At 41.5% G+C, this 14,762-nt stretch overlaps 1 protein-coding gene across 4 annotated transcripts in view; it reads left to right on the top strand.

Moving 5' to 3' along the window:
• plxna1b (plexin A1b) overlaps positions 1 to 14,762 on the top strand; it is a 181,332-nt gene that overhangs the window by 29,760 nt on the left and 136,810 nt on the right. For all 4 annotated transcript variants that reach the window (XM_086291844.1, XM_086291842.1, XM_086291843.1 and 1 more), the window contains exon 2: positions 2,560 to 3,988. In XM_086291844.1, coding sequence (XP_086147970.1) covers positions 2,810 to 3,988 — 1,179 coding nt within the window. In that variant the 5' untranslated portion in view covers positions 2,560 to 2,809. The remainder of the gene's footprint in view (positions 1 to 2,559; positions 3,989 to 14,762) is intronic.

The raw sequence follows: 14,762 nt of genomic DNA, 5'->3' as shown, positions 1-14,762 counted from the left end.
CCTTTTTGATTGGCTCCTGACTCACTCTCCTTCTTTTTGCCCATACAGTATCCTCTTCGCTCTCTCTCTGTCACGTTCTCTCTTTTTCTCTTTCTCTCCTTGTCCCCCCCCTTCCTATACATTTGTCTTTTCCTGGGCTTTTCATTTGTAGAAAATTGGATGACACCACCTCTCCCTGAACCTGGCTAGCTTTGTGTCAGTTGAGCTATCGTTTGCTATTCCATGAACATCACCACTACTATTTCTCTTCTCTCCTGCTTTCCCTCATTCTCTTTTTTTTCTTTCTCACACACAGTTTGCAGCACCAGTGACTAAAATTTATGAGCAATTCAATGACTACTCTTACTGAGGTGTTTAATTCTTTCAAGATTCGTAAGAGTGCATTTTTTTTTCCCTCAGAGGGGTTTACACACCTATAATCTGTCACTCATACCTGCCTTTCTCAAGGATGGAAATATCGAAAAAAGGAACAAGCTGACAGTCATCTCTCTCAGCCTGGCAGGCAGAGCTCCCTGCCCTGTATATCCACACTAATAAGTAAAAAGAACTACAGCTTTTGCTACACAATCAAGAGCAATCACGTAAATTCAGATGTTTTAGCACCACGATAATGGAGACTTTCTCAGGTGCTGCTAAGCCAGTTTTGGTTTTTAAAAAAATCCAGGTTGTGTATCAGAAACAGTCTTGTGGTATCAAAGGTTCAGCTGTTTGTGCCTAATTAGGGGCAAAAATAAGCTTAATAGTAAGCTATTACAAGTGGACTGGCGCATATGTGCTGCTTCAGTGCTCTTTACTACCAGCCACATTCCTACACTCTGGTGAGAACCTGAGACCAGAATTTTCTTCTTCATACCTCCATCTGCCTCCTCGTTTGATTCGTCATCTGTTTCATGTTTTTGCCTCATCCCCCTATCCCCATCTTTTAACCCTGCTTGTCTCACTGTAGTGTCTCATCTTTTCCGATTTGGTATGGTCATAAAACACCTTTGGCACAGACGCTTTGATAGTCAAGGTGAAACTGAAGCGTGGGATCCCTGGGAGAGTTGTCTCCTGTTTTACATAATCAGCATTTACAGAAGAACTAATGTCCTGGTGCTGCAGGAACATGATTGGCCTGTCAGCCGCCAGCACGCGCCCAGCAAACACCGCTCCTCATCACTGTATTGTCATTGTAGGACACCCAAAAGAGCATGCCCTCTCCATTTTTGACTCCTCTCCTTCTCCTCCTCCTTGTCCTTTACCTATAAAAATTCCATCCCTATAAATGATCTCACTCCCTCCTTTTTAATGTCTGTTCTCTGTTGAGTGTGCATATAGCACATTGCATTCTGGGATTCATTATATGTGTGCATTATGAAATGAAATAAATGCCAGAATTGGCTGGCTTGAGGGAGCAGTGATGAAGGAAGCAGTGTGTAAAAGAAAAATACAAACATTGACTGTGCTGTGACTTTGTAGGCATATTGCCACATGTACTGGTGATAAAATGAGTATATCATGAACACTAGATACAATTTTGAAATTGAATCACATACTAAAATGTTCAAGTATTCATTAACCAGATGCAATTTTCACCGTGGTCTTCAACTTAGCCTCATCTTGAAAGGATGAACTCTAGCCCTCGGTGTTGTATGTATATGTGGTATATGTATGTAGATGTATTGCGTTGAGAAGTTGAGCTTTTGGCGGGGGGGAAAAGAAATCTTGTTCTGCAGTCTTCAGTGGGACTCATACATCTTTCTGAAATTGGTTCTAATTACATTGTAGGGTAAATGAATAACATGCATGTTTTAAGGGTCCTCGCTGTGATTGCTGCCTGACCGGGGCACGGTTGGCTCTGGAGGAGTGTTGGAATGCAGTGGATCGGGCCCTTTATAAGCAATCAGTGAATGCTTGCAAGAATTTTCCTGTACGTGCAGCATATGTATCAGCCAATGGTTTTCATAGTGCCCTATGGCTATGTTATATTTATCCTGATATCTAAGGGATATATACTGCAATCATAGCTCTTTCGGAGGAAGCAGAGTTGTGGTTGCCTGCTGTGCTTCCATGAAAGCCTGGTGCTTGTTTACAGTTGTCAGAAGTGCAGGTATAGTTACAATCAGACTGGGTTGAAACTGGGGAGAGCATGACAGTAAAGCCTTCAAGCAGTCCTGGCTATAAATTGCTTGCTGTCAATGTAACAGTGCCCACTGGCCCTTTTTCAAGAGCACACTTCCTCCGAAGCCACCACAGTAACACTGAAAGATATGAAATATTAAGGAGTTCAATGCTGTGAGTCTATAACTCATTCACAGGCTTATATTATGTGTACAGAGCCTTTAATAGTTGGCCTATGCTTTCCCTGCATCTTCACTCATAATTAAATGCAGACACACATTTGCCTTCCAGACTTGATTTGATATCATTTATTTATAACTAGGGCAAATGTCAGCTTGGCTTTTTTTTTCCTTCTAATTTTGGATGTGCAATTTGTGGGCCTTACTGCCTCCTTGATGCATAATCAATAAGAAATTTTCCTTGAGCACTCAAGGTGTTTTTTCTCTTTTTACCTTCCAGGGCTCCCACATCGTGGCTCTGTGGATGTTCCTGGTGACTGCTCACAACGCTGAGAACAGGACAGCGGATCAATAGGAGTTTTGCTTCCTCTTCTCTGATCCTTCTCTCTCTCCCTCCCTCTTAATCTTTGACAGTAGAACCGAAACTATCAAAAAAAAAAAAATCCTGACTCGGGATTTGGAACCACAGCTTGCGCTCTCTTTCTCCTTCCCTACCCCCCTCCCAAGCCTTGCTTGTGCACATACCAAATATGTGTCACCTAGCTCGGTCAGTGGCCTCCTCTGGCCAGGGGAACTTTCTCCTCATAGGGCTTTTAGTCATCATGAGCTCATCCTTGTCTGGAGGCCAGCCCCCGCCCTTCAAAAGATTCATCCCAGCTGATTGTTCGCTCACACATCTGGCTATTCATAACAAAACTGGAGAAGTCTATGTGGGAGCTGTTAACCGGATTTTCAAGCTTTCCAGAAACCTGACCAATCTGCGCAGCCACATGACTGGCCCAGTGGTGGACAATGAGAAGTGCTACCCACCTCCCAGTGTCCAGTCTTGCAATCATGAGCTGGCCCAAACCCCGAATGTGAACAAGCTTCTTCTTATAGACTATGCACAAAACCGACTTATCGCCTGTGGCAGCACCTCACAGGGTATCTGTCAGTTCCTGCGTCTGGATGACCTCTTTAAGCTTGGTGAGCCCCACCACCGCAAGGAGCATTACCTCTCGAGTGTGGCAGAGTCGGGTACCATGTCAGGAGTCATCATAAGCTCCCCTCAAAGTCCTACCAGCAAGCTTTTTATCGGAACTCCCATCGACGGCAAGTCTGAGTACTTCCCCACCTTGTCCAGCCGAAAACTGATGGAGAATGAAGAAAATGCTGACATGTTCAGTTTCGTCTATCAGGATGAGTTTGTCTCTTCTCAGCTGAAGATCCCCTCGGACACTTTATCCAAGTTCCCTGCTTTTGACATCTATTATGTTTACAGCTTCAGCAGTGAGCAGTTTGTCTATTATCTAACAATGCAGTTGGATACTCAACTGACTTCACCTGATGCCAGCGGGGAGCAGTTCTTCACCTCCAAAATTGTGCGTCTCTGCATGGATGATCCAAAGTTTTACTCTTACGTTGAGTTCCCCATTGGCTGCACTAAAGATGGGGTGGAGTACCGCCTGGTGCAGGACGCCTTCTTGGCTCGACCGGGCCGGCAGCTGGCCAACTCTCTTGGGATTTCCGAAAATGAAGACATCCTTTTCACAGTATTCTCTCAGGGTCAGAAGAATCGCGCCAAACCACCCAAAGAGTCAGCATTGTGCCTGTTCACCCTTAGGAAGATAAAAAAAAAGATCAAAGAGAGGATCCAGTCCTGCTACAGGGGAGATGGAAAACTCTCCCTACCCTGGCTGCTTAACAAGGAGCTCGCCTGTATCAACTCGGTAAGCTCAAATCTTTTTTGTTACTCCTGCTTTTAGTTAGTAGTAAGCGATTTTGTAAGTTTAATTTTTTGTCACAACACACATATGTTTGTACTTGTGTACTATAAGACTTCCTTGCTTGGATACAACCTCTTCTTATGAATTTGTAATAAAAGAACTATTAGAGCATATGCTTTTCATTCAGACAAAACACATTTTAATGCCACTAGTTGAATGCAGACTACCGGTGCTACATCACCAATGTAGACTGCTGCTATATGCCTGCACTTAGACTATTTCATACTTTATGCCATTTATAATTTCTTTCTCCTGCTGCCTTTCTTTTCACTTCTCTATGCATTTTTCTTTACTCCACAACATCTTGGTGCTTTGATTTAACCAGACAGGGGACATCATTAGCCCAGTCCCCTGGATTTGTGAAATGTCACTCAGGAGGAGCCCTCACGCTCTCACACACATACACACAGTATTGTTCGGTGCACTGCAGTGTGAGATCCTGTGGGATAGCATGAGTTAGACTTGGTTTTTACTTACTGATCCACAGTGCATGACCCTGCATGTATTACAGCCAACACACTCCAAATAGACAGACATAGCCTGGCTTTCTTCATTGTGAACATGTGTACCTGCTAACATCCTTTGTATTTTCTGAAAATATTCATGGATCTTTTCACCATTTCCCCTTTACCCAAAACTTTTGCCCAAATTGTGTTTGTTTTTTTTGTGTTTTTTTTTTTGGGGGGGGGGTGTCTCTGTCTTAGCTGACCACCTGTCTCAGCATCCACATCTTACATCCTATGTCTGCTTTAAAAGCACCCATGCATTTCCTCCACCTTGCTCTTTCTTAAGATAGCTTAATTAAAGGACCCGTTTTAAAGCTTTTTTCTTTAAATGTCAGTGAACACCACTTTAGCGGCAGGTGTCTTCCATTCACACAACCACACACACACACACACACAAACCATTCACCCTGTGTTGCGTCTAATGGAGTGGGATAGTTGGTAAGAACAGCACTCTTTCTCTTTGTAGGTCTTCATTAGCTTGAGTGCGCAGGAGTGTTTTGTGTGGTAGTATAAGTGATGTGAATGACCCAGCCAAGTCCTCTTTTACCACCTTCTGTAGATGTATTCTTTTTCCTGTTCAGTGGCTGTCTTCATTCTTTACGGTTCTTTTCATTCTTAGGGCCCATCACACTGACAATAGCTCTAGGGCCAAAAAAGCAGCCTATCTCATTTATTTCAATTAGACCTTTGCACTGGTACTGCAGGAGCTACTGGTGCAGAGTGCTGCAAAGAGTTTGACTTTACCATTTATGGGGTGCAGTGCATCTGGTAACTCACTGTGAAGCCCAGTCAAATACTATATGTGCAAGTTTGCGTTACCAGGTAGATAACTTTGTTGCATTGTGCTGATAAGCTTAATGCTGTCATGATAACTCCTACCCAACCTCGGCAGAGTCTAAACTGCTGTAGATTGTTGGCTTTGACTTCAAAATAGATTTCCTGCCTAACACAGTTTTACCAAGACCGCTTCCCTTGTTACATCAGGAGCACAGGTGTGTCCAATAACATTAATTATGGTTTTCATTTAAGTGTCCCAATAAATCATACTGGGAAGCCAGTGTACACCATATCAAGGCTCTATTTTAATGGAATGCAGCTGTTATTAATCAGTTGCACCTACGCATTTCCTGCTATGACACAATAGTGCTGTTGACAGTTTGAAACTGTCTCCCCCCCCCCCTTTTTTTGTCCATTTTGCAATTTGTATTGATTTTTTTTTTCCTCTCAAAGAACATCCCACCAAGGATTCTTCAGACCTAATACTGCTACAATCTTCACTTTAATGCCAGCGATTCCTTCATCAAATCACACATTCATGCTCTGTTAATAACACTGTTCCTGCCCCTTCTCTTTGCTTCCCACACCGTTTCTGTTGCAGCCATTGTTACAGGAGCTTTGGTAATCTTACATCTGCCGTTAATTTATCATCTCAAAAACTGTTGTCCCTTACAAGTTGTCATCAGTGATGATGATGATGATGATGTAATAGCTTCACAGATAAGCCGACCCACTGACCCTGTGGCAGCAGCAAAGCATGAGAGGTTAGACCCAGGTTAATGATGTAGGCGAAGTTTCCCCTAAGCACTGACCTTGTGTCAGCTGCCCACCACTGACCTTAACCGCCACCAGTGACCTGACCAATCTCAAATCTGAGACTATTTTTTTCAGCCTTTAAGCTAGAGCATTGCATAAATGATTAAACATGACAAGCACAGAACTCAGTTAGACAGAATAATAATAACAGATGATTTGTATGTACTTAAATGCCTCAGATGTCACAGTGGTGCAGTGTTTAGGCCTGTTGTTAGGAGTAGGGTTTGAACCTTTTGGGGGCCTTAATGTGAAGTTTAAAGGCCTGTGTGGGCTACTCGAAAGGCTTCTTCACACAGTCTAAAGACATAATTGGCTATAGGTTAGGAGTGTGAGAAACATAGTTTAAAGTGCACAGAAGACAGTGCTGCATGAATTAATGAATAGCTCATTATTTAAAGCATTTGAATGGTCCGTAACACTTGAAAAATGATAAATGCTAACCAGTGAAACTCAATACATTCACGTAGGACACAGACCTTCAAAGTAAAACAGGAAATGTAACATAGACGCACACTTGACTAGGGGAGACGGAGCAACTAAGAAACACAGAGAACGATAACAGGGAGACACAGAGGGCGGCTAAGTAAATACTCAGAAAACTAAAGAGAATACAAGAAAGCCAAACTAAGACACTAGACTAAAGAATTAACTGGGACCCGGCGGCGACGGGGAAACAGTCCTGGGGGCTGACCGTACGGGCGGCAGTGACGTCCAGCTGGTGGCCCGGAAAGTGGCCGGCGATTCCAAGGTGCAGAACGTGGCTTGGGTGGCGGTGTGGCAGCCGCAGGACCAGGTGAGGTCGACGCAGAAGCAGAGGAGGCTGCTTCAGGCGAAGCTGAAACTGGACCAGGCGAGGCTGAAGCTGACCCAGGACCGTGACAATTATAATGTTTGTGCAAGTGCAGTTTGTTTTCTGCTACTATCAGAATGATATGTGTACATGCACAAGTCAGTGCAGTGTGTATAGTTCAATCAGGGGCAAAAATCTCTGTATGTTTGTGCAGTTGGTTAGTAATTAAAACACAGGCATGCAGAATTAGGTGATTAACACTTTTAAATTGTCAATCTCTCACTCTACATATCCACACACATTCTCGTAAGATACTGAAGTTTGGTACTGAGCCCCACCCTGAATTTCAGCTGCTTCAGGAATTCGAATGCAGTCTGTGTAGTGTGGGAAATGCTCAGTGATGTGGGTGTGAAGGGTGAATGCGTTTAGGCTGACCCTTCCATAGAGTAGTTTAGAGGGCAAAGCGTGGTTGATGGTGGGGTGTGCGGTATGCCTGGACAGCTGTTGGCCACACAGCCGTAATGCATGACCAGACGCTGTGTGAAATTTTCAGATTTGTGCTGGATCGTAATTTCTTGCCTTCGGCCATCATTAAGATGATATGTTTATAGTGACAGTGAGATAGCTGTTTTCTGTAAACATAAATGTTTGAGTGTATTAGAAGCAGCTCTGTGATAAAAGATTTGTGTGTGCGTGCAAGAGTAAGATTGTTTATGCGCCTGTGTTTTGTCCCTGAGCTTTATTATTGAACCCCTGACCTTCTCCCTAGTTTGAGAGTGGATCAATACAAACCATTTCCACAGGAGGAGAGTGAGATGGAGAGAGAGAGTTGCTAAGTTAGGGTTGAGAGGGAGATGACTACAAAAATAGGAAAGATAAAAAGTGTAGTCAGAAGAGAGGAGAAACAGGAGAGAGGCACAGTATAGAAGTGAGTGCAAGGAGGGGTGAGTGAGTTGTGGGAATTAGACGAGAGAGAGGGGCAGCAGGAACAAGAGATGGATGAGAGAGAGAGGGAAAGAAAGGTGCTAGACGTGGGTGGCGTTAAAAATGAAAGAACACGAGGGAGTCTGATCCAGAGGAAGAGTTGGATGCCAAAGCAACATACAGGAGAGAGTATAGGAAGTTAAGAACGGTGCTAAGAAGATGAAAAAGACAGCAAAATAGCAAAGTGAGCCAAGGTGGAGACTTGAAGGGAGTGAAAACCGGAGTGAAAAGCATTTGTATACCTTTTCCAAAATTCAGGAACATTTACAAAGTCTGTTTTGTTTACAAATGTATTATATCCAGGCAGTAGTTCAGATGTGTGATTTTGGGTCTTTACGTGTACACCAATTGAATTGTTAAAAGCAAAACCCAATGAATGAGCTACAGGCAAGATGAAAAATGACGCTGTGCTCTTTCTTTTTTTTTTCTTTTTGAAGATGAGGACTTTGATGTTGAGCCATGTTTTGCGTTGCAATCATGGCTGACTAACTTGTAGGTGTAACTTGTAGCCGCCTAAATATGACACATGTGTGAAAGGCAGGGACAAAAAGAGAATATTATCAGAGAATGGATTAAAAAGACAAAATGGTATGTAGAGCTGGTAAGGAAGGACGAGGAACGATCAAGGAGAGAGCAGCAAGCCTTTTACAGCCAGCATGCTCGAAGGAGAGGCAGTGAATCACCGACAGAGAGAAGAGAAGGGTGAGAGGAAGAGTGATAGCCCCAGAAATCTTTTCACCGCCACTGCCAAGAACAGCTTGAGAAAAGAGTAGATGACTGAAAGAGGGGAGAAAGATGGAAGGAAGAGAGGAGAGTGTGATTGAATGCTGGCTGCTGCACAAATAATATCGGTGTCCGTCACCTGGGCACTGCACTGTCCTCTTCAGCGGCACACATTTCTGTCATGTCAACTCTGTGTGTGTTGTGGCACATCTGTCCATGTGTATGTCTAGTAGGTGGTGCTATACAATGAGGACAGAGGAGCACAAGAAGACTCTTGGTATGTGAAATATTACAGAAATTAAAGAGGTGCACTTTAGGTAGAGGAAGTTGGGGAGCCTTGTTGCTCGGAGGTCACTTTGCAGAATTGTTTTCTTACTCACTGAATTTGTCTTATCTGATGGTCACTTCCAGCTGTTTTCTCTGCAGTAAGCAAAACGGAAAACTAGCAAGCACTGACCTTATTTTATTTTTATTTTTTTAAGTGCTCTGAAATGTAGTTGGAGAAAGTCGTAGGAAAGTTGTGGACTTAACATCAAGACAGTGGAGGGAAGCATGGCCATATTAAGTTAGAAAATCTCCATCTGAATCCTTTTAGCACACTACACAGCAATCCACAATGGAGATGCCCTGTAGCGGTCTCCAGGGTTTGTATTGGAGCTGTTCAAGGCAGTTTCTAATTGGCCGTCATAGCAGATATTTATATGGAATCTAAACCATGCTGGTCATGTGGTCTGGGAACAGCATTAGCTACAATGACTCTTTGTGTCTGTTTAATGCCATTAATGTTTTACAGATCAGTGCAAACAGATGCATATTGTACACAAGATTGTCTTGTGTATAATATTGTTTTGGTAGGCCTTTTATATTCTGCTATTAGTCACACTTGGAACTGTACAGTATTGCAAGAAAAGGTGAACCCTTTGAAATGAACAAATTTTGCACTGGTTATTCACCGAGCCAAGTCACAATAATGGACTCACACAAACTAACTGAATTAAAAACAAAACAGAAAAACCCATACATATGGTTGTGCTTTTCATGTGTATGCGCCACACATTATTTAGTAAAAACCTGCAGTGTTTAATTTGGGATCGATTTAGGGCTGCAGTGAGGACAAAGTACTTAACAACCAAATACTTCTGTTGGAATTTTGAGTAACAATAGGGGAGAAAACCATCCTGCTACCACCCTTGTGCTCATTGGCTTTGGAATTTCTCTTTATAAGGATTATATTTGCCCTATTCAAAATGTCCCACTGCTTTCTCTCGATCCCCAGATGGATAGGAAGGTTTTGAACTTTGTCATAGGCCAACGCATCAATCATTTGTAGAATCAATCATAGCAAGTAGGAGTCCGTCTAAAATACTTTTTGTGTGTGTATGTGTGCTGCATAGACCAGCTGTTGTTTGACCCACAGTGTCAGAGGTGATATTTGATGCAAAACCTGAAATCAATATTGAAGTGGTCACTTTGTGTTCAATATTTATTTTATGTATCTGGTTAAAGTGCTCACTGCTCGTGCAGTGTTTAAAAGCCACTACTTGTGAAGTTACTTGGATTCTGCTGTCATTCATTACGATAATTACAATTAATTTAAAGTTGTTGTTTTTTTTTTAATGAGCATGAGTTTTGTGAAAATTAAACTAGTTCTTGTTTATTCTACACAAAATGATATTGCTGCTTCTGAAGAGCTGCTCGTTATAAGAGTATAATATAATTGTAGATTTACTCTCTAATGTGGAAGTCTCCAGATATATTTACAAAACCTTTTGATACCACTTTAAAAAAAAAAAAAAAAAAAAAAGTAAAGTAGGTATTTTAGGCAGTGTATGGATCAAGTCTTCAATTCATTAAGAATGAATGGGGGAAGCACGCACCTACAAATGTTCTAGTCTATCCTTGCATGCAGAAAAAGAAGGTGGGGAAAAAAACTACACCTAAAGTATTGTCTAGTGTACCTGTCACAAGAGCTCCATCCTGACTTGTTGATAAGCCAGGCAGTAAATGTCCAGTCCTAAATAATTTGCAAATGTGGAGTATGCAAATGATGCTATCTTGCTTTTCAGACCAAAAGAGGAAATACTTCTAGTGAAACACCCAAAGGACTGAAATCCAGATCTGTTCAAATAATCCATCCAAACTATTCTCCTTCTTTTATCCTGAAATACACATTATCATTTTGTTTGAGGGAAACTTGCCTTGTTGTTGTTGTTGTAAAGTCGACAGTGGTCCTTTTGTTAAAGTGTTTGCAGTGGCAAAAAAAAAAAAACCAATTCTTAATGTTAAGATTGGTCTGAGTAGCCTGCTTACATTTCAGTCTTTGAAAAATATAAATGGAAATATAAATGATAAAAAATATGTTTTGAATTGGGTATTGGAAATCGTCTAGTTGTACTCGTAATGGTGCTCGTTACCAGATTTCTTGTGTTGTGACATTGTTACCGACTAAATTAGAATCCGGTTGTTCAGTGATGACGCGACGAATCCTACTTCCGGGTCTAAAGTAGTCTGCGTTTAATATGGCTTTTATGTTGTTAACATGTTTAATGCTATGTATTTTCTTCTATTTGATCTCAAAAAGCTCCTAAAACAGTCAGTGATCCCTGTTGACCTCCCTCGGCTTTTATTACCGCTAATCATTTATTTAAGCTCAGTTTTTAAAACCTTAGGATGTAACTACAGCCCAGCCCATGCAGCAGTATATGAATGACTAACTTTGTATTGTAGATGAATTATCTCAGTTGTTCTCCTGGCTGAAGTTTGGTCCTTTTACAGCATCCTGCCATGCGATTACATTTGTTTCTGACCACCGAGAAAACTCACGTTAACTTTTATCGAGTGGAAAAAAAGTTAGCTTGTTTATATTATGCTAACATAGCTATGTCGCTAGCGGTCACGTAGCACATCATTATATACCAGCTAGCCAAACTTCAGTAACCCTACAAACGTCACTGCTGTTTAGTTTTCTGTCTTCATTTATGCTGGAAGTGATAACAGAGCTGTACGTTTTAATTTGTTTCCAAAACCCCGCAGTCAGGACATGCTATATTGTATTTAGATAGAAGCTAGCGAGCTAACTCCCTGCTAACTTCTAACTCCGTTAAATGTCATAAATTCCGTTTTCATGGATGCCTGGATGTTAAACTCAATTGTTACACCTGGTAGAGCAGAACGCTGATCATTTTATTAAAGATGAAAGACTTTAGACAGTTTTTCAACTCTCAGTAATGCCACAGTGATCGTTTGATATATGGACCTGCAGCGGAGTTTAGACCCAGACACGGCTAGTGACGTCAGACTGAACAACCGGATATATATTTTTTTGTTGCCATTACAGCAGCATCTTAAAACAAATATTCTGCACTTGATGAGCCCACATTAAATTAACCGAGCAGATTGTCATTTCTGTGTTAAGACAAAGTGGATTTGACTCTGAGGCCAGCTCCTAACCTTATTAAATCCGTCATTATAAATATGATCTGATGAATGTAGCTTGCATGTGGTCTCTGTAAAACACAGTCCTCTTTCTGCAGGCCTAATCTAAAAGGATGTGGCGGTAAATGTGTTTAAGTAATTAGACCTGATTAATTGAGCCAGCGTTGATGAACAGAGTTAATTGACAGTCTAAATGAGTTGAGCAGGGAGATGTTGATTGGGTGGGTTGTCTTTAAAGTTATTGGGCCTAATGAATCATGTTTCAGTTAGTATTTGGTCATTTGATAGAAAATTGGATTTTAAAATCAGGAATATTTTCTTTTTTCTTTCTTTCTTTCTTTTTGTAAACGGCACGGGTTTGCTTTGCGTCCCTGTAAGCTAACAGCGTCACACATACGCACGGTTGCTCTCATTCCATTATTAAAGAACAATAGAAAAACTCTCCCTCTCTCCCTCTCTGTGGAGTGTTTAGTTCAACAAATCCCCATCTCCAGCACCACTCTAACGATACTAATTGCCAGTGTAATTATGTATTGATCGGTACTGTGTGTGTGGGTGTGTGTTGCATACATCATTACCTCTTCTTCACTTCTTTACAGGCTCTTAATACAGCTTGGATACAGTCAGAGTTAGAATTTGTTAAAGTATCTTTTGCTGTTTGGGTCAGCACTTTAAAGAGCCCGATCTCCCACTGCTGGTCGCTGGGCAGCTCCATCAGAGCAGAGGTTAAGTACTTTGCTTAAGGGCACCTGTGGTGGTTGATGGTGGAAGTATGTTATTCATTCACTTTCTACACCCATATGTCCCAGCTGGGCTAATGGGCCTCCTGATCACATGCAATCTTCTCCTTTCTAACTGTGCTTACAAAGATACATTTTCAAGTGACAGTGTACATTTATGAGTGAGTGTGCATTTCGTATTATCCAGTAGGCAATATTTCTTCTTCTTCTTCTTCTTTCTATTCAGTTGGATTATGGTCTAAACATGTGGTGACAGCTTTTGGAAGCAGTTCTCTGAATAGGCGCCAACTCCTTGAGGTTTCACCGTCTGCCTGGAGTGCACTCAACATAGAAATTACCATCCTGCTACCAATGAATATGGAATTGATGCAGTAATTTCTTTTTCTAAATTATTGATCAGTTAGGATCAAGTAACACATCCTAGAAAATGGCTAGAACGAATCAAAAGGAGAAGGAAAAATAATAGATGGCACACAGGACCAAAATGATTTTTTTCCCCTGTGGATAAGCCCTTGGTTTTAAATGAACACTCTTTCCTCATGGTGACGTTAATGCATCATTTTTGTCACATGCTGGGAAACAAGGTTGTTGTCATAATTGACACATAATTGACACAGTGGTGTCACACCTGACATTGGTGGGGTTTTTTTTTCCTTCTTATTTTTATCCTAAACATAGACGGATGTGAGCTTCTAATTTTGGCTCGTTTCAACATATGTTCTTAGCATATCAAGTGCAAATTTGTGTTTGTAAAAGCTATGGGGATTAGGGTGTGTTATTTCTTTTTCTTTTTTTTTTTATTTCTTTTTGGCTTAGAACAGGAAATGTTATATTTTGAAGATAAATGAAATAACTGTCAGATTTACAGAATAATCCAGAGCTCACTGTGAAATCCTCTGAACTTTTAAAGGAGTACTTTGGGGGAAAATTGATAAATTCTCTGTCTCACACACACACACACACACACACACACACACACACACACACACACACACACACACACACACACAGAGCGTGTTTAGTGACTGCACTATAATAGGATGAGGTATAAATGCATGAGGGGTTGAATAATTCCTTTAACTCAGAGATGAATTGCTTTTGATTTTTGGAAGCAGAACAGAACAAAAATAGTTGTTGCATGAGCCAGTTTAAGGAATATGAAAAATAACAAATTGTAACCACACCACCACCTTCTTCCAGTGTGCTTATTTTCCATGTGACTTCACGTACATCATTCACTTGTGTTGTTGAAGCAGACTGCCATATAATATATCTGGGGGAAATCCTCTAAATATAATTTTTGGTGTGTATTCAAATAAGGTCTTTATTTCCAGCTGAGAACCTCTAAGCCCCGTCACTAGTGCTATACATTACGGAGATCTGAGTGAGCTATGCTGGTAAATCATTTTGAAATTGTAGGCCAGTATTCTGTTTGCGCGCGTGTGCCTGGCAGTTACACATGAATTCTTTCCCCTTTGCTTCTTGCTGTATATTGCCACATGAAATTAATTTCTGTGTTTCTCTGGGGGATTGATGTCGACTGTCTTTGACTACAGAAATAAACACAGCACATGCACATAGTTATGATACCATGGATATCACTGTAAGCCACCAGGTAAAAGGTTGTTAGGCTGCTCTCTTGGTTAGAAAATCAGCACTTCCAAGTATCCTTGCAAGCACATGCACACAAGCTCAGTAGCACTTCTTGTGTTTATTCTACTTGAAGAAAGTCCTGCAGTGCTTCCATGAGTTCAAAACCCTCACTGAGATTTCTGGGTAATTTATGATGCTGCCCTCTCCCAAAACCCCTCACTCTGCTTGGAGGCAGTCTCACTCACACACACACACACACACACACACACACACACACAGTGTATGCTGGCAGATGCAGGTACCGTGTGTGTGTGGGAAAACTTCATCAACATAGGACAGCAGAGGAACAGCCA

This window comes from Aulonocara sp. 'chitande type north' Nkhata Bay, linkage group LG5, assembly GCF_057382095.1.
Source record: "Aulonocara sp. 'chitande type north' Nkhata Bay isolate Kocher_YH1m ecotype deep benthic linkage group LG5, A_spYH_male_GT1.1, whole genome shotgun sequence".
NCBI classification, from domain to species: Eukaryota; Metazoa; Chordata; class Actinopteri; order Cichliformes; family Cichlidae; genus Aulonocara; species Aulonocara sp. 'chitande type north' Nkhata Bay.
Note: the sequence above shows the minus strand (reverse complement) of the source record. Positions and strands in the feature narration are given on the sequence as shown.